The following is a 24,400-nucleotide window of genomic DNA, read 5'->3' as shown; positions in this document are numbered from 1 at the left end:
TTCCTCTGGCTCACATTCAGATCGTCCCTGACTAAGAATCGTTTTCCATTGTTCGGCTGTGGTCCGTCTAAGAGTGATCTTCCTTGTGTGAGATTTCCTGTTGACCTGCCACACTGAACTTTTTGGGTTGTGGGCTGATGGTCCAAGTCATCTTGGGAAGTTGTCGTGTCTGGCATTATTTCTTCAGAGATTGGCTTTCTCTCTTTGTCCTCTCATTCTAGGCCTCTGGTTACGTGGATACTAGGTGTGGGACTCTGACCTATGAGTCCCGCTTTGGCACTTCTGTTCATTCCTTTGTTTTCGTTTCTCTGGGTATCAGTTTGGATATTTTGGGTAAACCTTTCTTCACATTTCCTGTTGCTGTGTTTTGTCGCATCTGCTTATCTGTTTGTCCCATTCAGTGAGTTTTCATTTTCAGATATTTTGTGTTTCTGTCTTAGGATGGTCATTTCTTTCTCGTTCTGGCGGTTGTAATGCCTTCTAGGTTCCTTTGCCTGGTCTAATCAAGTTGATGTCAGCCCTATTAACAGAAGGAAAACCAATTTAATTTTGAATATATGGAGGCCCCACAGCTATAGGACCTAAGAAGCAATCACAGTAAGCTGTTTATGTAACCTTTTAGATAAAGAATTAATTAATTGAGAAGAATTTATAAGAAAGAGGGTTTTTCCTTGTGATACCACATTAATGAAGAAGTAACAAAGTTTGTTTATGCCCCTGTTCAGTCTCAGTATCTCCCTGTCTTCGACCATAAGGATGCTGTCCAATCCTCCTCACATAGGTGGAATACCTTCCCCTGGGAGTTTTGCCTCTTCCTTTCAGGGGAACAAAGTAGGGTCAGAGCGGGTCCTCTTGTACTGGGTGTTTCTTAAGTCATATTAAACCAAAGTAATCACTGTGCAGAGTTGGTGTATTTTGTCAAGGCCTGCCTTGAGCCCTCTTAGTGTCTTCTTCACCTTAACCTGGAATGTTCACACGTTAAAGCTCAGGTGGTAGGTCTCCCCATTTTTCATTGAATTACACTCTTAGTCTTGAACAGAGGTCAGGTAAGTAATTGTGTCTCATTCTAGGATGCAGTGATGTAGCTGATGTTCTAAGTTAGCCCTAGACTGTGGGAGAAGCTTGGTATTTAATGAGGCGTTGCCATGGAAACAAAAGGAATTAATGGTGAATGAAGGGAGCCAGTGATAAACCAGTTTCTGAGTGTTGAGGGTGGCCAGTATAGCAGAGCTCTCATATCAGATTTGAAGTGTTTACCTGGAGTGCAGGTGTTGGCAAATTGACAGATTTTCCTGGTTTGCAGTTTGAAGGTCTTGAGTGATGGTCCTGAGTGGCCCACATGGCAACAGGCACCATGACTGTCTATACATGAGCTGCTGTGGTAATTGCTGAAATGTTTAGACAGAGTTGTCCACCTGTATTGCATGGCTTTCAAAAAAGGGCAGCTTTAGTTCTTAATGACCATAAGTCAAGAGGGTGGGAGGAAAACGGGAAATTTTAGTTTGGAAGGATGTAGCCAAATTTTGAGGGAACAGGACTAGAAAAATTTCAAGGTTTCAGTTCAGTTCAGTTCAGTTCAGTCGCTCAGTCATGTCTGACTCTTTGTGACCCCATGAATGGCAGCAGGCCAGGCCTCCCTGTCCATCACCAACTCCTGGAGTTCACTCAGACTGCGTAGTCCAGAAACATAACCTAAAAGGTAGACAGCAGAAGTAGAACCTGATATTCATTCAACAGTATTACCAAAACATAATTTTTTCTCTCCTTGGTAACCCCCATTTCTATTGGAGACAACCGTAGTGAGACTGCGTTTGCCAGTTAGTCTAGTTGCAATCAACTTGGCTTGATCATTCCAGTGAGTGCAACAAGAATAGAGATTGACCATGTGAAATTTAAAACACTGTTTGATGGAACTTTTCATGAGGAGTGACTGATTGGACGTCTAAAGCTCGCTTGAGGCTGAGGAACTAGATCAGATATTTGCCATCAGACGTTGTCTGCAATACCTAAGGTTTGGGTGAATTTGTCCTTTCTCGAGGGTCCCAGACCATCCTGAGGTTCCTGTGCTTGTGAGGAAGTGACCTTCCTTAGTGACCTGGGAAGACTGCCAGAAGCCTGTAAGCAAGCTGGGTGTGTGCTCAGTCACTCTGAAACGTGCGACTCTTTGCAGTCCTGTGGACTGTGGCCCACCAGGCTCCTCTGTTCATGGAATTTCCCAGGCAAGAATACTGAAGTGGGTTGTGATTTCCTTCTCCGGGGGATGGTCCTGACTCAGGAATCAAACACACATCTCCTGCGTTGGCAGGTGGGTTCTTGTCCTCTGAGCCACCGAGGAAGCCTCATGATCATCTCTAGTTCCATCCATCTCTACTGCTGAGGATGGCATTATTTAGCTCTTTTGAGGGCTGAGTAATGTTGCATCATCTTTTTCACCTCTTCCTTTGTCAATGGCCATTCAGGCTGCTTCCATGTCTTAGCTGTTGTAAATAGTGCAGCAGCATCATTAGGGTACATGTGTCTCTTTGACTTCCGGGTTTTCCCAGATCTATGCCCAGCAGGGGGATCGCAGGATGATATGCAGCTGTGATATTCGCTGTTTAAAGAACCTCCATTCTGTTCTCCCGAGTGGCTGCACCAATTTACATTCCCATCAACAGTGTAGGAGGCTGCCATTTTCTCCACACCCTCCCCAGCATGTATTATTTGTAGATTTTTGTATGATGGCCCTTCTGACGAGTGTGACGTGATATTTCTTCACTAGAGTTTTGGTTTCGATTTCTCTAATAATTAGTGATATTGAACATCTTTCACGTGTCTTTTGGCCACCTTTATTTATTATTTTTTGATAAATACCTTTGTGGGTCTTCGAGCCATTTTTCATTTTTTAATACCTATATTGTGATGTTGATTCTGTTTGTACATTTTAGAGATTCACCCATTGTCTGTCTCATTAGTTGCAAATGTTTTCTCCCATTCTCTAGATTGCCTTTTCATTTTGTTTATGGCTTCGGTTGCCGCGCAAAAGCTTTTAAGTTTAATTTGGCCTGGTTTGTTTAATTTTGCCTTTATTTCCATTACTCCAGTGGACAGATCCACAAGGTATCGCTGTGATTGATGTCAAAAGTGTCCTGCCTGTGTTTTCTTCTAGAAGTTTTATAATGTCCGGTCTTAAATTTAGGTCATGAATACATTTTGAATTTGTGTTTGTATATGGTATGAGGAAATGTTCTAACTCCACTCTTTTACATGTAACGGTCCTGTTTGCCCAGCACTGCTTAGTCAAGAGACTGTCTTTTCTCCATTTTATATTCTTGCCTCTTTCGCTGTACATTAATTTCCCATAGGTGCATGGCTTTATTTCGGGATTTGTATCCTTTCCCACTGATCTGTATTTCTCTTTTTCTGCCAGTACCTTACTCTTTCTAAGGACTGTAGCTTTGAAGTATGGCTACAGTCTGGGAGTGTGGGAAGTCTGGGAGTGTGATTCCTCCAGCTCCACTATTCTTTCCGAAGATTAATTTGGCTGTTCCAGAACTTTTATATTTCCATGCAGATTTCAAATATATTTTGTTCTAGTTCTCTGAGAAATACCATTAGTAATTTTCTAGGAATTGTGTTGAATATGTAGATGGTTCTGGGTATGAGAGACAATTTGACAGTATTGATTTCTCCATGCAAGAACATGGTCATATCTTTTCCCTTGTTTGTGTCATCTTTGATTTCTTCCATCAGGGTCTTACAGTTTTCAAAGCAGAGCTCTTTTGTCTCTTTAGATATGTTTATTCCTAGGATGTTCATTCTCATTTTTCTCATTGTTATATTATTATTATTTTTTGACTGTACGGAGTCTTAGTTCCTGTGCAGACGTTTCTCTAGTTGCATCAAGGGAGGCTACTCTCTAGTCGTGGTACGTGGGCTTCTCATTACACTGGCATCTGTTCTTATAGAGCTTGGGCCCTTGGTCTGGAGGAGTTCAGTAGTTGCTGCTCCTGGTCGCTGGATTACAGGCTCAGTAACTGTGGCACACACAGGCTTAGCTGTTCTGCGGCATGTGGGATCTTCCTGGACCTGGGATTGAACTGGTGTCTCCTGCATAGGCAGGTGGACCGTTTATTCCGTAAGCCACCAGGAAAGCCCTGGTGTGTCATTGTCTTTTTTTTTTTAGCTTTTTTTTTTAATTAAAGGATAATAGCTTTACAGAATTTTGCTGTTTTCTGTCAAACCTCAACATGAATCAGCCGTTGGTTTACATATATCCCTTCCCTTTTGAAACTCCCTCCCATCTCCCTCCCCATCCCGAGGATGATACAGAGCCCCTGTTTGAGTTTCCCGAGCCATAGAGCAAATTCCCGTTGGCTGTTGATTTTACATATGGTAATGTAAGTTTCCATATTACTCTTTCCATACATCTCACCCTCTTCTCTCCCAATGTCCATAAGTCTATTCTCTATGTCTGTTTCTCCGTTGCTGCCCTGTAAAAAGTTCTTCAGTACCATTTTTCTAGATTCCGTGTATATGTGTTAGGATATGATCCTTATCTTTCTCTTTCTGACTCACTTCAATCTGTATAATAGATTCTAAGTTCATCCACCTCATCAGAACTGACTCAAATGTGTTCTTCTAATGGCTGGATAATATTCCATTGTGTATATTTACCACAACTTCTCTATCCATTCATCTGTCGATGGACATCTACGTTGCTTCCATGTTCTAGCTATTGTAAATAATGCTGCAGTGAACAATGGGATACGTGTGTCTGTTTCAATTTTGGTTTCCTCGGGGTTTACGCCTGAGGAAGGAGTGGCATTGCTGGGTCATATAGTGGCTTCATTCCTAGTTTTTTAAGGAATCTCCATACTGTCTTTCATAGTGGCTTTATCAATTTAAGTGTCACCAACAGTGCAAGAGTGTTCCCTTTCCTCCACACCCTCTCCAGCATTTATTGTGTGTAGACTTTTTGATGATGGCCATTCTGAGTGGCGTGAGGTGATTTCTCAGTGTAGTTTTGCTTTGCATGTCTCTAACAGTGAGCGATGTTGAGCATCTTTTCATGTGTTTGTTAGCCATCTGTATGTCTTCTTTGGAGAAATGTCTGTTTAGTTCTTTTTCTCACTTTTTGATTGGGTTGTTTGTTTTTCTGGTATTGAGTTGTATGGGCTGCTTGTATTTTTGGAAATTAATCCTTTTTCAGTTGTTTCATTTGCTGTTATTTTCTTTCCATTCTGAGGGTTGTCTTTTCACCTTGCTTACAGTTTCCTTTGCTGTGCAAAAGGTTTTAAGTTTAATGAGGTCCCACTTGGTTACTTTTGTTTTTATTTCTGCTGTTCTAGGAGGTGGGTCATAGAGGATCTTGCTTTGATTTATGTCATCCAGTGTTGTGCCTATGTTTTCCTCTAAGAGTTTTATAGTTTCTGGTCTTACATTTAGGTCTTTAATCCATTCTGAGTTTATCTTTATATATGGTGTTAGGAGGTGTGCTAATTTCATTCTTTACATGTAGCTGTCCAGTTTTCCTAGCACCATTTATTGAAGAGGCTGTTTTGTCCCCATTCTATATTCTTGCCTACTTTGTCAAAAAATAAGGTACCCATAGGTGCATGGGTTTATTTCTGTGCTTTCTATCTTGTTCCATTGGTCTGTATTTCAATTTTTGTGCCAGTACCATACTGTCTTGATGACTGGCTTTGTAGTATAAGCTGAAGTCAAGAAGGTTGACTCCTCCATCTCCATTCTTCTTTCTCAAGACTGCTTTGGCAACTCGGGGTCTTTTGTGTTTCCATATGAATTGTGACATTTGTTGTTCTAGTTCTGTGAAAAAGTGCCATTGGTAATTTGGTAGGGATCACAGTGAATGTGCGGTTTGTATTTAGTAGTACAGTCATTTTCACAATATTGATTCTTCCTCCCCAGGAACATGGAATATCTCTCCATCTGTTTATGTCATGTTTGATTTCTTTCATCAGTGTCTTGTAATTTTCGATAGAGTTTTTTGTCTCCTTAGGTAAGTTTATTCCCAGATACTTAATTCTTTTTGTTGCAGTGGTGAATGGGATTGATCCTTTAATTTCTCTTTCTGATTTTTTATTGCTAATATATAAAAATGCAAGTGATTTCTGTGTATTGATTTTGTATCCTGCAACTTTGCTAAATTCACTGATTAGCTGTAATAATTTTCTGATACTATCTTTAGGGTTTTCTATGTACAGTATTAGGGCTTTCCTGGTAGCTCAGACGGTAAAGCATCTGCCTACAATGTGGGAGATCCAGGTTAGATCCCTGGGTAGGAAAAATCCCCTGGAGAAGGAAATGGCAATGCACTCCAGTATTCTTGCCTGGAAAATCCCATGGCCTGAGGAGCCTGGTAGGCTGCAGTCTATTATGTCATCTGCAGACAGTGAGAGCTTTACTTTTTCTTTTCCTATCTGGATTCCTCTCATTTTTTTTCCTTCTCTGATTGCTGTAGCTAGGACTTCCAAAACTATGTTGAATGATAGTGGTGAAAGTGGACACCCTTGTCTTGTTCCTGATCTTAGGGGAAATGCCTTCATTTTTTCACCATTGAGAATGTTTGCTGTAGGCTTATCATATATGGCCTTTACTATGTTGAGGTAGGTTCCTTCTGTGCCATTTTTTGAAGAATTTTAGTCATAAATGGGTGCTGAATTTTGTCAAAGACTTTTTTTTGAGTCCCTTGACATGATCATATGATCTTTGCCCTTCAGTTTGTTAATATGATGTATCACATTGATTGATTTGCATATATTGAAGGGTCTTTGCATCCCTGGAATAAACCCAACTTGATCACGGTGTATGAGCTTTTGATGTGTTGCTGAATTCTGTTTGCTAAAATTTTATTGAGGAGTTTTGCATCTATGTTCATCAGTGATATTGGCCGGTAGTTTTCTTCTTTTGTCTTATCTTTATCTGGTTTAGGTATCAGGGTGACGGTGGTCTCCTAGAATGAGTTTGGAAGTGTTCCTTCCTCTGCAATTTTTTGAAATTGTTTTAAAAGGATAGAGATTAGCTCTTCTCTAAATGTTTGATAAATTCTTCTGTGAAGGCATCTGGCCCTGGGCTTTTGTTTTTTGGGAGATATTTGATCAGAGCTTCAGTTTCAATGCTTGTTTCTGGGTTGTTCATAATTTCTGTTTCTTCTTGGTTCAGTCTTGGAAGATTAAAGTTTTCTAAGAATCTGCCTATTTCTTCCAGGTTATCCATTTTATTGCCATATAGTTGTTCATAATAGTCTCTTATAAGCCTTTGTATTTCTGCATTGTCTGTTGTAACCTCTGCTCTTTCATTTCTAATTTTGTTAATTTGATTCTCCTCTTTTTCTTTCTTGTTGAGTCTGGCTAAAGGTTTCTCAATTCTGTTTATCTTCTCAAAGAACCAGCTTTCAGTTTTGTTAATCTTTACTTTTGTTCCTTTCATTTTGTTGTCACTTATTTCTGCCCAGATCTTTATGATTTCTTTCCTTCTACTAATTCTTGGGGTTGCTCTGGTCTTCTTTTCCCAGTAGTTGTAGGTGTACAGTTAGGTTGTCTACTTGAGGGTCGTCTTCTTTCTTGAGGGAGGACTGTGTTGCTATAAACTTTCCTCTTAGAACTGCTTTGGCTGCATCCCATAGGTTTTGAGTTGTGTTTTCATTGTCATTTGTTTCCAGAAAGTTTTTGATTTCCCTTTTGATTTCTTCAGTAACCTGTTGGTTATTTAGAAACGTGTTGTTCGTCTACAGGTGTTTGTGTTTCTTATAGTTTTTTTCTTTTTTCTTGCAATTGATATCTAGTCTCAAGCGTCGTGGTCAGAGAAGATGCTTGATACAATTTCAATTTTCTTAAATTTGCTGAAGTTTGATTTGTGACCCAAGGTGTGGTCTATCCTGGAGAGTGTTCCACGTGTCCTTGAGAAGAAGGTATACTCTTCTGCATTTGGATGGAATGTCCTAAAGATATCAAGGAGATCCATCTCATCTAATGTATCATTTAAGACTTGTGTTTCCTTATTAATTTTCTGTTTCGATGATCTGTCCATTGGTGAGAGTGGGGTGTTAAAGTCTCCTAGTATTCTTGTGTTACTGTCAGTTTCTCCTTTTATGTCTGTTAGTGTTTGTCTTATGTATTGTGCTCCTATGTTGCATGCATTGATATTTACAATTGTTATGTCTTCCTCTTGGATTGAGCCCTTGATCATTATGTAGTGTCCTTCCTTATCTCTTATAATCCTCTTTAATTTAAGGGTCTATTTTGTCTGATATGAGGATTGCTACTCCAGCTTCCTTTTGCTTCCCATTTGCATGGAATATAGTTTTCCATCATTGTCTTTAGGTCTGAAGTGGGTTTCTTGTAGATGGCATATATATGGGTTTTGTTTTTGTACCCATTCAGCCAGTCTGTATCTTTTGGTTGGAGCATTTAATCCATTTACATTTGAAGTAATTATTGATATATATGTTCCTGTTGCCATTTTCTTAATTGTTTGGGACTTTGTAGATCTTTTTTCCTCTCTTACATTTCTTGGCTATATAAGTCCCTTTAACGCTTGTTGTAAAGCTGGTTTGGTGGTACTGAATTCTGTTAACAAATTAAATCCTTGCCGGTTCAGTAATCTTGGTCGTAGATTTTTTTCCTTTCCGTACTTGAAATATATCCTGCCATTCCCTTCTGGCCTGCCGAGTTTCTGCTGAACGATCAGCTGTTAAGCATGTGGGGTTTCCTTTGTATGTTACTTGTTGCTTCTCCCTTGCTGCGTTTAATACTCTTTCTTTGTGTATAGTCTTTGTTAGTTTGATTAGTATGTGTCTTGGTGTGTTTCTCCTTGGGTTTATCCTGTATGGGACTCTGTGCCTCTTGGACTTGACTATTTCGTTTTCCTCGGTGGGAAAATTTTCAAGTATAATCTCTTCAAAAATTTTCTCTTACCCTTTCTTTTTCTCTTCTTCTTCTGGAACCCTTATTCGAATGTTGGTGAGTTCGATATTGTCCCAGAGGTCTCTGAGACTGTCCTCAGTGGTTTTCATTCTTTTTACTTTATTCTGCTCTTCAGAAGTTATTTCCACCATTTAATCTTCCAGCTCACCGATTCATTCTTCTGCTTCAGATATTCTGCTATTGATTCCTTCTAGAGTATTTTTAATTTCAGTAATTGTGTTGTTTGTCTCTGTATGTTTATTCTTTAATTCTTCTAGGTCTTTGTTGATTGAATCTTGCATTTTCTTCATTGTGTCTTCAAGGTTTTTGATCGTATTTACTATCATTATTTGGTATTCTTTTTCAGGTAGTTTGTCTATTTCTTCTTCATATTTGGACTTATGTGTTTCTAGCTTGTTCTTTCATATGTGTAGTATTTCTCTGCCTTTTCATTATTTTTTTAAATTTATTGTGTTTGAGGTCTCCTTTTCCCAGGCTTCAAGGTTGAATTCTTTCTTCCTTTTGGTTTCTGCCTTCCTAAGGTTGGTCCAGTGTTTTGTGTAAGCTTTTCTATGGGTGCGATTTATGCTGAGTTTTTGTTTGTTTGTTTTTCCTCTGATGAGCAAGGCTGAGTGAGGTGGTAATCCTGTCTGCTGATGATTGGGTTTGTATTTTTGTTTTGTTTGTTGTTTAGATGAGACATCTTGTACAGAGTACTACTGGTGGTCGGGTGATGCTGGGTCTTTTATTCAAGTGGTTTCCTGTGTGTGACCTCTCACCATTTGATACTCCCTATGGTTAGTTCTATGGTTAGTTCTAGGGTCTTGGGGTTAGTGCTTCCACTCCAAAGGCTCAAGGCTTGATCTCTGGTCAGGAACAAGATTCCACAAGTGGTTTGTTATGGCATTCAGTGAGATTAAAACAAATATCCCCAAACAAGAAACCAAAGATGATCCCCAGACAAATGGGGTTTGCAGTTAACAAAATCAGGCAAATAAGGATTAAAATAATGGAATGTACACATATACATCCATGAGCAAATCAGAATAGTCCAACAAAAAAAAAGTAAAGTAGATTGACCTGGCAAACAAAGGAAATAAAAAATTATATTTACCAGTTAAGAACAAAACTAACTAAAGCATGAACTGGAAAACAAAACTAAAGCAAGGTGCCAAGTGGAGAATAAAGCAGTGAAAACACAACTCACAGATATGTTGAGAGGAAAGGAAAGAAAGAAAAAGAATAGATATGCAACGTTAAATAGAGGTAAATGAAGATTTACATATATTAAAGGTTAACTGCAAGGGGAACAGAATAGTAAGAAAGGGAAAGAAAGGAATACATGTAGAAAATATGTGATATGTTTCAAAAAATGAAAATTGAAAAAAGGAAAGGAAAAAATTGAAGAAGAACAAAAAAAGAGAAAAAAAAAGAAAAGGAAATCTCCATAGAACTGCAAAAGCCCATCATAGAGGTGAGGTTTATAACAATAAAAAGTGTGACTGAATATTCACGTATACATATACACCCATCAGTTCAGTTCAGTTCAGTCACTCAGTCGTGTCTGACTCTTTGAGACCCCATGAACTGCAACACACCAGGCCTCCCTGTCCATCACCAACTCCTGGAGTTCACCATCCATCAAGTCGGTGATGCCATCCAGCCACCTCATCCTCTGTCATCCCCTTCTCCTCCTGCCTCCAATCCCTCCCAGCATCAGAGTCTTTTCCAATGAGTCAGCTCTTCGCACAAGGTGGCCAAAGTATTGGAGTTTGAGCTTTAGCATCAGTCCTTCCAAAGAACACCCAGGCCTGATCTCCTTTAGAATGGACTAGTTGGAACTCGTTGTAGTCCAAGGGACTCTCAAGAGTCATCTCCAACACCACAGTTCAAAAGCATCAATTCTTCGGCGCTCACCTTTCTTCACAGTCCAACTTTCACATCCATACATGACCACTGGAAAAACTATAGCCTTGACTAGATGGACCTTTGTTGGCAAAGTAATGTCTCTGTTTTTGATTATGCTGTCTAGGTTGGTCATAACTTTTCTTCCAGGGAGTAAGTGTCTTTTAATTTCGTGGCTGCAATCACCATCTGCAGTGATTTTGGAGCCCCCCCCAAATAAAGTGTGACACTGTTTCCACTGTTTCCCCATATACACCCATAAACAAAATCAAAACTGTCCAACAAATATAAAGTACAATAGATTGACCCAGTGAACAAAGGAAACCAAAAATTATATCTATGAGAAGAAGACTTAACTAAAGCACAAACTGGAAAGCAAAACTAAAGCAAGGTGCCAATTGGGAAATAAAGCAATGAAAAGAAAGCTATCAAATATGTTGAGAGGAAAGAAAGAATAGATGTGCAAAGTTAAATAGAGGAAGATTTATGTACGTTAAAGATGAACTTCGAGGGGAAAAGAATAGTAGGAAAAGCAAAAGAATAAATGAAGAAAAAATAATAATCTTAAAAAATTAAAAATTGAGAAAAGAAAAAAAAAGGAAAACATCCTAGAACTGCAAAAGCCCAATGTAGAGGCAGAGGTTTATAACAACTATTAAAAAAAAAAGTGAGTGAGGAAAAAAAAGCTTAGCTCAACAGGTTAATCAGATTTCATAGTGCCAACAAAATCGACAACTACAATGGATTGGGGTGGGGGGAGGAGCAAAACAAGAGAAGAAAAATCCAAAAGAATCTACAGAAGAAGTCAAAACGTAAGAATAATAAATGTTTTTCCATTACTTCTTTTTCTGCTCTGATTGCTGTGGCCCAAACTTCTAAACTATGTTGAATAGTAGTGGTGAGAGTGGGCACCTTTGTTTTGTTCCTGACTTTAGGGGAAATGCCTTCAATTTTTCACCATTGAGGATAATGTTTGCTGAGGGTTTGTCATATGTAGCTTTTATTATGTTGAGGTATGTTCCTTCTATTCCTGCTTTCTGGAGGGTTTTTTATCGTAAATGGATGCTGAATTTTGTCCAAGGCTTTCTCTGCATCTGTTGAGATAATCATATGGTTTTATCTTTCAATTTGTTAATGTGGTGTATTACATTGATTTGTGGATATTGAAGAATCCTTGCATTCCTGGGATAAAGGCCACTTGGTCATGATGTATGATCTTTTTAACATGTTGTTTAATTCTGTTTGCTAAAATTTTGTTAAGGATTTTTGCAGCTATGTTCGTTGGTGATATTGGCCTGTAGTTTTCTTTTTTTGTGGCATCTTTGTCGGCTTTTGGCATTAGGGTGATGGTGGCCTCATAGAATGAGTTTGGAAGTTTACCTGCCTCTGCAGTTTTCTGGAAGAGTTTGAGTAGGATAGGTGTTAGTTCTTCTCTAAATTTTTGGTAGAATTCAGCTGTGAAGCCGCCTGGACCTGGGCTTTTGTTTGTTGGAAGATTTCTGATTACAGTTTCAATTTCTGTGCTTGTGATGGATCTGTTAAGATGTTCTGTTTCTTACTGGTTCAGTTTTGGAAAGTTGTACTTTTCTAAGAATTTGTCTATTTCTTCCAGGTTGTCCATTTTATTGGCATATAACTGCTGATAGTAGTCTCTTATAATCCTTTGTATTTCTGTGTTGTCTGTTGTGATCTCTCCATTTTCATTTCTAATTTTGTTGATATGATTTTTTTCCCTTTGTTTCTTGATGAGTCTGGCTAATGGTTTGTCAATTTTATTTATCTTCTCAAAGAACCAGCTTTTGGCTTTGTTGATTTTTACTATGGTCTCTTTTGTTTCTTTTGCATTTATTTCTGCCCTAATTTTTAAGATTTCTTTCCTTCTACTAACCCTGGGGTTCATAATTTCTTCCTTTTCAAGTTGCTTTAGGTGTAGAGTTAGCTTATTTATTTGACTTGTTTCTTGTTTCTTGAGGTATGCCTGTATTGCTATGAACCTTCCCCTTAGCACTGCTTTTACAGTGTCCCCTAGGTTTTGGGTTGTTGTGTTTTCATTTTCATTCATTTCTATGCATATTTTGATTTCTTTTTTGGTTTCTTCTGTGATTTGTTGGTTATTCAGCAGCGTGTTGTTCAGCCTCCATATTTGGAGGAATTTTTAATAGTTTTGGAGTTTTTAATAGTTTTTCTTCTGTAATTGACATCTAATCTTACTGCACTGTGGTCAGAAAAGATGCTTGGAATGATTTCAATTTTATTGAATTTACCAAGGCTAGATTTGTGGCCCAGAATATGATTTATCCTGGGGAAGGTTCTGTGTGCACTTGAGAAAAAGGTGAAATTCATTGTTTTGGGGTGAAATGTCCTATAGATGTCAATTAGGTCTAACTGGTCCACTGTATCATTTAAAGTTTGTGTTTCCTTGTTAATTCTCTGTTTAGTTGATCTATCCATAGGTGTGAGTGGGGTATTAAAGTCTCCCACTATTATTGTGTTACTATTAATTTCCCCTTTCATACTTGTTAGTATTTGCCTTACATATTGCGGTGCTCCTATGTTGGGTGCATATATATTTATAATTGTTATATCTTCTTCTTGGATTGATCCTTTGATCATTATGTAGTGTCTTTCTTTGTCTCTTTTCACAGCCTTTATTCCAAAGTCTATTTTATCTGGTATGAGTATTGCTATTCCTGCTTTCTTTTGGTCTCTATTTGTGTGAAATATCTTTTCCCAGCCCTTCACTTTCAGTGTGTATGTGTCCCTTGTTTTGACGTGGGTCTCTTGTCGACAACATATATTGGGGTCTTGTTTTTGTATCCATTCAGCCAGTCTTTGTCTTTTGGTTGGGGCATTCAACCCATTTACATTTAAGGTAATTATTGATAAGTATGATCCCATTGCCATTTACTTTGTTGTTTTGGGTTTGAGTTTATACACCCTTTCTGTTTCCTGTCTAGAGAAGATCCTTTAGCATTTGTTAAAGAGCTGGTTTGGTGGTGCTGAATTCTCTCAGCTTTTGCTTGTCTGTAAAGCTTTTGATTTCTCCTTTGTATTTGAATGAGATCCTTGCTGGGTACGGTAATCTGGGTGGTAGGTTTTTCTCTTTCGTCACTTTAAGTATGTCCTGCCATTCCCTTCTGGCCTGAAGAGTTTCTGTTGAAAGATCAGCTGTTATCCTTTTGGGAATCCCCTTGTGTGTTATTTGTTGTTTTTCCCTTGCTTCTTTTAATATTTGTTCTTTGTGTTTGATCTTTGTTAATTTGATTAATATGTCTTGTGTGTTTTGCCTTGGATTTCTCCTGTTTGGGACTCTCTGGGTTTCTTGGACTTGGGTGGCTATTTCTTTCCCCATTTTAGGGAAGTTTTCAACTATTATCTCCTCAAGTATTTTCTCATGGCCTTTCTTTTTGTCTTCTTCTTCTTCTGGGACTCCTGTAATTCGAATGTTGGGGCATGTAACATTGTCCCAGGGGTCTCTGAGGTTGTCCTCATTTCTTTTAATTCTTTTTTTCTCTCTGTTTAATTTCTTTCTACCATTCTATCTTCTACCTCACTAATCCTATCTTCTGCCTCCGTTATTCTACTGTTGGTTCCCTCCAGAGTGTTTTTGATCTCATTTATTGCATTATTCATTATATATTGACTCTTTTTTATTTCTTCTAGGTCCTTGTTAAACCTTTCCTGCATCTTCTTGATCCTTGTCTCTAGGCTATTTATCTGTAACTCCAATTTGTTTTCAAGATTTTGGATCATTTTCAGTATCATTATTTGGAATTCTTTATCAGGAAGATTCCCTATGTCTTCCTCTTTTGTTTGGTTTGGTGGGCATTTATCCTAATCCAGATTGGAAAAGAAGAAGTAAAACTATCACTGTTTGCAGATGACATGATCCTCTACATAAGTTCAGTTCAGTTCAGTCACTCGGTCGTGTCCCACTCTTTGCGACCCCATGAATTGCAGCACACCAGGCCTCCCTATCCATCACCAACTCCTGGACTTCATTCAGACTCATGTCCATTGAGTCAGTGATGCCATCCAGCCATTTCATCCTCTGTTGTCCCCTTCTCCTCCTGCCCCCAATCCCTCCCAGCATCAAACTCTTTTCCAATGAGTCAACTCTTTGCCTGACGTGGCCAAAGTACTAGAGTTTCAGCTTCAGCATCATTCCTTCCAAAGAAATCCCATGGCTGATCTCCTTCAGAATGGACTGGTTGGATCTCCTTACAGTCCAAGGGACTCTCAAGAGTCTTTTCCAACACCACAGTTCAAAAGCATCCATTCTTTGGCACTCAGCCTTCTTCACAGTCCAACTCTCACATCCATACATGACTACTGGAAAAACCATAGCCTTGACTAGACGGACCTTAGTCAGCAAAGTAATGTCTCTGCTTTTGAACTAGGTTGGTCATAACTTTCCTTCCAAGGAGTAAGCGTCTTTTAATTTCATGGCTGCAGTCACCGTCTGCAGTGATTTTGGAGCCCCCAAAAATAAAGTCTGACACTGTTTTCACTGTTTCTCCATCTATTTCCCATGAAGTGATGGGACCGGATGCCATGATCTTCATTTTCTGAATGTTAAGCTTTAAGCCAACTTTTTCACTCTCCTCTTTCACTCTCATCAAGAGGCTTTTTAGTTCCGCTTCACTTTCTGCCATAAGGGTAGTATCATCTGCATATCTGAGGTTATTGATATTTCTCCCAGCAATCTTGATTCCAGCTTGTGCTTCCTCCAGCCCAGCCTTTCTCATGATGTACTCTGCATAGAAGTTAAGTAAGCAGGGTGACAATATACAGCCTTAATGTACTCCTTTTCCTATTTGGAACCAGTCTGTTGTTCCATGTCCAGGTCTAACTGTTGCTTTCTGACCTGCACACAGATTTCTCAAGAGGCAGGTCAGGTGGTCTGGTATTCCCATCTCTCTCAGAATTTTCCACAGTTTATTGTGATCCACACAGTCAAAGGCTTTAGCATAGTCAATAAAGCAGAAGTAGATGTTTTTCTGGAACTCTCTTTCTTTTTTGGTGATCCAGCGGATGTTGACTATTTGATCTCTGGTTCCTCTGCCTTTTCTAAAACCAGCGACATCAGAAAGTTCACGGTTCATGTATTGCTGAAGACTGGCTTGGAGAATTTTGAGCATTACTTTACTAGCGGGTAAGATGAGTGCAATTGTGTGTTGGTTTGAGCATTCTTTGGCATTGCCTTTCTTTGGGATTGGAATGAAAACTGACCTTTTCCAGTCCTGTGGCCACTGCTGAGTTTTCCAAATTTGCTGGCATATTGAGTGCAGCACTTTCACTGCATCATCTTTCAGGATTTGAAATAGATCCACTGGAATTCCATCACCTCCACTAGCTTTATCCGTAGTGATGCTTTCTAAGGCCCACTTGACTTCACATTCCAGGATGTCTGGCTCTAGATGAGTGATCACACCATCGTGATTATCTGGGTCATGAAGATCTTTTTTGTACACTTCTGTGTATTCTTGCCACCTCTTCTTAATAGCTTCTGCTTCTGTTAGGTCCATACCATTTCTGTCCTTTATCGAGCCCATCTTTGCATGAAATGTTCCCTTGGTATCTCTAATTTTCTTGAAGAGATCTCTAGTCTTTCCCATTCTGTTGTTTTCCTCTATTTCTTTGCATTGATCACTGAAGAAGGCTTTCTTGTCTCTTCTTGCTATTCTTTGGAATTGTGCATTCAGATGGGTATATCTTTCCTTTTCTCCTTCCTTTTTGCTTCTCTTCTTTTCACAGCTATTTGTAAGGCCTCCCCAGACAGCCATTTTGCTTTTTTGTGTTTCTTTTCCATGGGGATGGTCTTGATCCCTGTCTCCTGTACAGTGTCACAAACCTCATTCCATAATTCATCAGGCACTCTATCTATCAGATCTAGGCCCTTAAATCTATTTCTCACTTCCACTGTATAATCATAAGGGATTTGATTTAGGTCATACCTGAATGGTCTAGTGGTTTTCCTTACTTTCTTCAATTTGAGTCTGAGTTTGGTAATAAAGAGTTCATGATCTGAGCCACAGTCAGCTCCTGGTCTTGTTTTTGTTGACTGTATAGAGCTTCTCCATCTTTGGCTGCAAAGAATATAATCAATCTGACTTTGGTGTTGACCATCTGGTGAGGTCCATGTATAGAGTCTTCTCTTGTGTTGTTGGAAGAGGGTGTTTGCTATGACCAGTGCATTTTCTTGGCAAAACTCTATTAGTCTTTGCCCTGCTTCCTTCTGCATTCCAAGGCCAAATTTGCCTGTTACTCCAGGTGTTTCTTGACTTCCTACTTTTGCATTCTAGTCCCCTATAATGAAAAGGACATCTTTTTTGGGTGTTAGTTCTAAAAGGAAAACCCTAAAGACTCCACCAGAAAATTACTAGAGCTAATCAATGAATATAGTAAAGTTGCAGGATATAAAATCAACACAGAGAAATCCCTTGCATTTCTATACACTAACAATGAGAAAACAGAAAGAGAAATTAAGGAAACAATTCCATTCACCATTGCAATGAAAAAAATAAAATACTTAAGAATATATCTACCTAAAGAAACAAAAGACCTATATATAGAAAACTATAAAACCCTGGTGAAAGAAACAAAGAGGACACAGACAAATGGAGAAGTATACCGTGTTCATGGATCAGAAGAATCAATATAGTGAAAATGAGTATACTACCCAAAGCAATCTATGGAGTCAATGCAATCCCTATCAAATTACCAACGGTATTTTTCAGAGAACTAGAACGAATAGTTTCACAATTTATATGGAAATACAAAACACCTCAGATAGCTAAAGCATCTTGAGAAAGAAGAATGGAACTGGAGGAATCAACTTGCCTGACTTCAGTCTCTACTGCAAAGCCACAGTCATCAAGACAGTATGGTACTGGCACAAAGACAGAAATATAGATCAATGGAACAAAATAGAAAGCCCTGAGATAAATCCACACACCTATGGACACCTTATCTTTGACAAAGGAGGCAAGAATATACAATAGAGAAAAGACAATCTGTTTAACAAGTGGTGCTGGGAAAACTGGTCGACCACTTGTAAAAGAATGAAACTAGAACACTTTCTAATACCATACAAAAAATGAACTCAAAATGGATTAAAGATCTAAACATAGGGCCAGAAACTATTAAACTCCAGAGGAAAACATAAGCAAAACACTCTCCGACATAAACCACAGCAGGATCCTCTGTGACCCACCTCCCAGAATATTGGAAATAAAAGCAAAAATAAACAAATGGGACCTAATTAAACTTAAAAGCTTAATGAAGGAAGCTGTAACCAAGGTGAAAGACAGCCTTCAGAATGGGAGAAAATAATAGCAAATGAAGCAACGGACAAAGAATTAATCTCAAAAATATACAAGCAGCTCAATTCCAGGAAAATAAACGACCCAATCAAAAAATGGGCCAAAGAACTAAACAGACATTTCTCTAAAGAAGACATGCAGATGGCTAACAAACACATGAAAATATGCTCAACATCACTCATTATCAGAGAAATGCAAATCAAAACCACAGTGAGGTACCATCTCACACCGGTCAGAATGGCTGCTGTCAAAAAGTCTACAAACAATACATGCTGGAGAGGGTGAGGAGAAAAGGGAACCCTCTTACACTGTTGGTGGGAATGCAAACTAGTATAGCCACTATAGAGAACAGTGTGGAGATTCCTTAAAAAACTGGAAATAGAACTGCCATATGACCCAGCATTCCCACTGCGGGGCATACACACCAAGGAAACCAGAGTTGAAAGAGACACGTGTACCCCAGTGTTCATTGCAGCACTGTTTACAATAGCCAGGACATGGAAGCAACCTAGACGTCCACTGTCAGACGAATGGGTAAGAAAGCTGTGGTACATATACACAATGGAATATTACTCAGCCATTAAAAAGAATACAATGGAATCAGTTCTAATGAGGTGGATAAAACTGGAGCCTATTATACAGAGTGAAGAAAGCCAGAAAGAAAAACACCAATAGAGTATACTAACGCATATATATGGAATTTAGAAAGATGGTAATGATAACCCTGTATGCGAGACAGCAAAAGAGACACAGATGTATTGAACAGTCTTTTGACTGTGTGGGAGAGAGCGAGGGTGGGATGATATGAGAGAATGGCATTGAAACATGTAAATTATCCTATGTGGAATCAATCTCCAGTCCAGGTTCGATGCATGATACAGGGTGCTCGGATCTGGTGCACTGGGATGACCCAGAGGGATGGGATAGAGAGGGAGGTGGGAGGGGGTTCAGGATAGGGAACACATGTACAGCAATGGCAGATTCAGGTCAATGTATGGTAAAACCAATACAATATTGTAAAATAGATAAATTATTTTAAAAAAGAAGAAGAAATGTTTTTCTTGAGTCACCGCTGTCAGAGTCCTTTCCCTCGCTGGGAGTCACAGTCCACCTCACCTTCCTAGGATGCCCTCCAACACTGTGCTGATCTCTGGACCTGCTGTGGGGGCATCTCATATTCTAGTCTGGTCCCATTCCTGTGTGTTTTTGTCTTCAATGTCCACAGCTATCAGAACTACTGCATTTTCTTTTGTGGGAGCTCTCAGTGTCCTTTTATATATGCCATAGACACAGAGTCTGCCTAGTTGATCCTGTGGATTTAATCTGCAGCGTGTAAGGCTGGCAGGAAGGTTTTGGGTCTTCTTCCTTAGCCACACTGCCCCTGGGTTTCAATTGTGGTTTTATTTCCACCTCTGCATGTGGGTTGTCCACTGGGCTTTGCTCCTGAGGCTGCCCTGGAGGGCTTGGGTTTGCCCCTGTGAGGGCCAGGTGTGGAGGTGATACAGCTGCTTGGGTCACAGGGGTTCTGGCAGTACAGGCACTCAGGGGAGTTGGCTGCGAGAGCAGCAGGAAATATAGTGCTCTCGAAGGGTATGGCAACCAGTATTAGCGATACGCTCCAGTATTCTTGCCTAGAGAACCACCTTTCCTGACAGAGAAGCCTGGCAGGGCACAGTCTACAGAATCGCAAAGAGCTGGACTCTACTGAAGTGCCCCTGTGTGTGTAGACGCAAGACTTTTTTTGTCAGTGGCAGCTCTGCCCCACTGAGAGTTGAGCGTGAAAGTGGCACAGCTGCTTGGCTTGCAGTGACCGTGAAGCGCCAACTGTGCAGGGACATGGACTGCCTCTGCCACAGGAGTTATAGCCCTATCAGAGTGTTTTTTTCAAGCCTCTTGTAGCTGGCGATCAGAAGGCTTCTTTGGCCAGTCTTTATCCGTAGCTCCGCCCATTCAGGCATTTAGAGGGCTCCCTTGCCTGGGGTCCTTCTCTGTTGTTTGGCGCATCAGGCACATAGAGGGGCCCCCCTGCCTGGGGTCCTACTCTGTAGATCGGCACATTAGGCACTTGGAGAGGCACCCTGGGTGGGGTCCTGCTCTGTGGTTCAGTGCATCAGGTGTTTGATGGGCCAGCCTCTCTATTGATCAGCTGCTGATGCTGGCATGTGGAGAGAGAGAAGCTATGGTGATGGCTTCATCCCCTATGTGTGACTCAGCAGTATGGCCTTGCTTCCATGGCTGCCTGGCTTTCTTCCACAGGCATTTCCCACCACAGTCTCCATGCTCACATCCCCTCGCTGTGTCTTGCACAGTCAACAGCAGCCCTCGCCCTGGGGTCGCTCCACAATCCCCAAGCTCCAGCTCCCAGCCAATGTGCCTTCCAGGGGACCTGCGTCCCTGTCTGGGGTATGTATGGCTGTGGAAAGGACTGTCTGGTTCTCATTCCATTTAGGCGGCCAGGGATCAGCTATTTCACTCTGAGCCTTAAATGTTCTGGTCTGGCTCAGACAGTTGCCCCAGTGTGGGCATCAGACCCCTGCTTCAGTTCCCCCACTGGCTGAGGGCAGGTCCAGTCCTGCTAACAGTCCTGTTTATCCCTCTAGTTCCTTTGTCCTACTGAGTTTTGCACGGCTTTGTATACTGTTTTGCACTGGTCAGGCGCTCCTGTCCACTCTCAGATCGAGTTCTGGACACATTTCTGTGTCTAAAGGTGTATTCCTGATGTATCCGTGGAGAGAGACGTACTCCACGGCCACCTACTCCTCCACCATCTTGTTCTCTCCCTCACTGTCCCAATGAGATGGTGGATAGGACAGTCTCCTTGGTTTCTCTGTCTGAGGCTACTCTTCTGGGAGCACTTGGGGTGGTTCTGGGTCTGAGCTGCCCTGGAGATTGGCAGTGCGAGCACGGGTGGCCTGAGGGAAGGGACAGATGTAAGAAGAGCAGACAGCACCGGGTGGGAAGGGGTCTGGACATGGAGAGGGTGGTACCACGTGGGAGCTGACTGGCTGGGCAGATGAGCAGCCCGTGCAGGGCAGTGGCTCTGACCCCCTCCTCAGTCTTGGTCCTCTGCACCCGCTGCTTTGGCCCAAATTCACCCCGAGTGGAAGGACCCTTGGCCATAAGCAGGTTGAGGCCCAGCCATTCCTGAGAGAGCATGCGTGAAGAGAGCCAGGGGCCCAGGGGCAGGACACTGATGGTCTCCACCCGAGGAGCATGGCTGGCTGATGCACAGTCAGCCCCCATCCTGGGCCTCAGCTGGTCCCATGGCAGGTACCTGTCAGGGGCTGCCCCTGGGTCTCCTCAGGGTGACAGGCAGCAGCAGGCGAGGCATGTCCCTCAGACAGGAGCCCCTGAGCAGAAAGAGCAAATCCCTTGGTTGACAAGGGTGACGGGTCCCCTGGGGTCGGGGAGGGACTCTCCGGAAAGACCCTAGACATTGGCAGCTTCAAGGGTGCTGATGAGTCCCCACAAGGAAATGTTTCAGACGCAGGCACTCCTGGTGCTGGGGGGCTTTCCCTCCAGCAAGTGCTGGTGTGTGGGCTCGGGTGATGAGCCTCAGGGCCTCCCCTTTAGTAACTTGGGGCCAGTGATGCCCAGTCCCCGGGAGACATGATGGCATGTGGTCCATGCTTCCTAGCACAGGCACTGGGCTACTGGCCTCTTCTCCACAGTTCCTCTGCTCTTGTCACCACCCTCTACCTTTGTCTCAGAGCTCATACAAGTTAGAAGTACCTGAATGAAGCATGTTCCAGCTCTTCACACAGGTCAGCCTTGAGGTCAGGACGCCACAGGGAGTCAGGGGACCCATGTGGAGTGTGAGGGCCACGTGGAGACAGCCCCAGACCACTCTGAGCGTCGTGCTCTGCCTGATGGAGAGCAGGAGCTTGTCTTCATCTAGGATGAAGACTAGAGCGGGGCGAAGCCACTGTGTGTGGGAAAGGGCTGCAAGCCCGTCACTGCCCAGAGCCATGCTCAGCCGAGAGCCAGAGGTGCTGGAAGGTGGGAAGGGTGGCCAGGACTCATGCTGTTCAGATGAGAGACCAGAAGTGGCTACAAGAGCCTCACACTTGCTGACTTGTGCCCTGGCTTTCCTCTCCTACAGGTTCAAGCCCCCACAGAGATGATGCTCCTCTTTGCCTTCCTCCTCTTCATGGGATGGCCACTGGGCTTCGTTGAGCCCTGTGAGTATCAGTGCTTCTGTTTCTTGAAGAGGATGAGACTTAATTGGGGTCATTTTAAGGGTCTGAATGGAATTTTTGCCATTTAAGCCAGCTGAGATCTCCATCTTAGCAGTTGTGCAGTTGGTGAGCACAGGGTGTCCAGGAGCAGGGGGAGGGTCAGGGCAGAGGGAGGCTCCCCTAAGGACCAGTGGACACAGGGGCCGCAGGGTGGGCACAAGGGAGTCTCTGGCTGTGGCCCTTTCTCATTGGAACAGGTGGGCCTGGCTGGGTGCAGGGAACTCAGGGAGGCTTTGGCCCCTTAAGACTACAGGCTCTGTGTGAAAGGTGGGTCCATCAACAGATCAGAGGCTCACACACCTGACAGCTGGAAGCTTTCCTGAGAACCTGTCTCTGAAAACTCCTGGGTGTACCTGGCATCCTGGTGTCCAGGAAGCTCGTGTTGCCCAGGCTCAGAGCCCACTGAGGACTGAGCTGTGCAGCCTCAGGGAGTCCTTGAGGCTGAAGGAAGGGGCCGGCTGCTGGGCAGATGCAGTGAGTGGCAGCGAAGGAGGAGTCTGACTCTGCTCTCTTTTATCTAGGGACCTTTAACGTACAATGCCATGAGTGTGTGGTGAAAAACACCTTCCATTGTCCAGTTCGTAGAACGTGTCCTTATGAAATTAGGCGCTGTTTTACTGTCTCCATGCGTAAGTACCAGCTTACCTTCTTACTCCTTAATGAGAGACCCCATCTAAGCAGTTTCAGGGGGCAGGGCCACTCTTTTCTCTCTCTGTACCCGTCCTGAGGGCATGTTTCTATGATGAGGCTCAGTGCCAGTAAAGGGCAGGCAGTAATAGCCTCTTGCAGAGACACATAGCCTGCCACATGGGCCCTTGAGTCCCTGGGTGTCCTGCCCTGTCTCCAGGGGCTGGAAGGACTGATGCCACTCAAGGCCTCCACTCCTTGGCCACCCCTGGTCATGTAGGTAGATTCCCCAGTGCAGCTTAGGCAATTCCTTGTTTCCCACAGGAGCAGGGTCCTCTGGCTGGGTTTTCCAACAAAGCAGGCCCAAAACATGGATGCACCTTAGATCCCTCAGGAAAGTGCTTCCGATACAAGGAGCTGATGTAGAAGGGCCATGGCGACTGCAGACTATCAGCAGAAGGCCATACTATAGGGGCCTTCTCGTTGAGGGTCTGTGTGATCTTTGGGACATCAGCAAAAACATATTTCCTGGTCTCCATTCATTTCTGGGTCCCTAGATTCCTTATGACAAATAATGAACAGATAATGAACAAATAATAAACTCCTTTGTATAGCTTCCTTACAAGGGACTGTAAAATTACTTAGGGAGGCCAGATGCCTAGATAAGTTGGCAATGTAGATGGAAAATCATCTCCAGGTGAAGTTGTTCATGAAGTAATGAAAATTCTAGTGGACTTGAATATTCTTGCTTACTCGAGAAGTTTAGGCACTGTGGACTTCCCTGGTGGTCCAGTGTTAAGAATCTACCTTTCAATGCAGGGGACGTGGGTTCAACCCTGGTTGGGGAACTGAGATCCCACCTGTGGCAGGGCAATAAGGGTGTCTTCTACAATTACTGAGCCCTCATGCTCTGGAGCCCATGGGCCACAAGGAGAGAGAAGCCTGGGTGCTGCAAGGAAAGCTCCCACATGCTGCATCTAAGACCTGATGTGGCCAAAACTATGGAATACATACACATTTTTCAAAAGAATTTAAGGCCTTGTAACAAATAAAGATGAACCAGATATCAAATTGTCATCATCCATTGGATCATCAAAAAAATTAGAGTTCCAGAAAAACATCTACTTCTGCTTTCTTGACTATGCCAAAGCCTTTGACTGTGTGGATCACAGCAAACTGTGTAAAATTCTTAAAGAGATGGGAATATCAGACCATCTGACCTGCCTCTTGAGAAATCTGTATGCAGGTCAAGAAGCTACCGTTAGAACTGGACATGGAACAACAGACTGGTTCCAACTGGGAAAGGAGTATGTCAAGGCTGTGTATTGTCAACTCTGCTCATTTAACTTCTATGCAGAGTACATCATGAGAAACGCTGTGGTGGATGAAGCACAAGCTG

The 24,400-nt window shown here is 42.0% G+C and overlaps 1 protein-coding gene across 1 annotated transcript in view; it reads left to right on the top strand.

Moving 5' to 3' along the window:
* Nucleotides 1-24,400, top strand: part of GML (glycosylphosphatidylinositol anchored molecule like) — a 30,989-nt gene that overhangs the window by 1,436 nt on the left and 5,153 nt on the right. Inside the window, exons 2-3 of the mRNA XM_018058130.1 lie at nt 22,239-22,317; nt 22,896-23,003. Of these exons, the coding sequence (XP_017913619.1) occupies nt 22,257-22,317; nt 22,896-23,003 (169 nt within the window). The 5' untranslated portion in view covers nt 22,239-22,256. The remainder of the gene's footprint in view (nt 1-22,238; nt 22,318-22,895; nt 23,004-24,400) is intronic.

Source organism: Capra hircus, chromosome 14 (genome assembly GCF_001704415.2).
Source record: "Capra hircus breed San Clemente chromosome 14, ASM170441v1, whole genome shotgun sequence".
Taxonomy (NCBI): Eukaryota; Metazoa; Chordata; class Mammalia; order Artiodactyla; family Bovidae; genus Capra; species Capra hircus.
The sequence above is the reverse complement of the archived record's forward strand: the minus strand, read 5'-3'. Positions and strand labels throughout refer to the sequence as shown.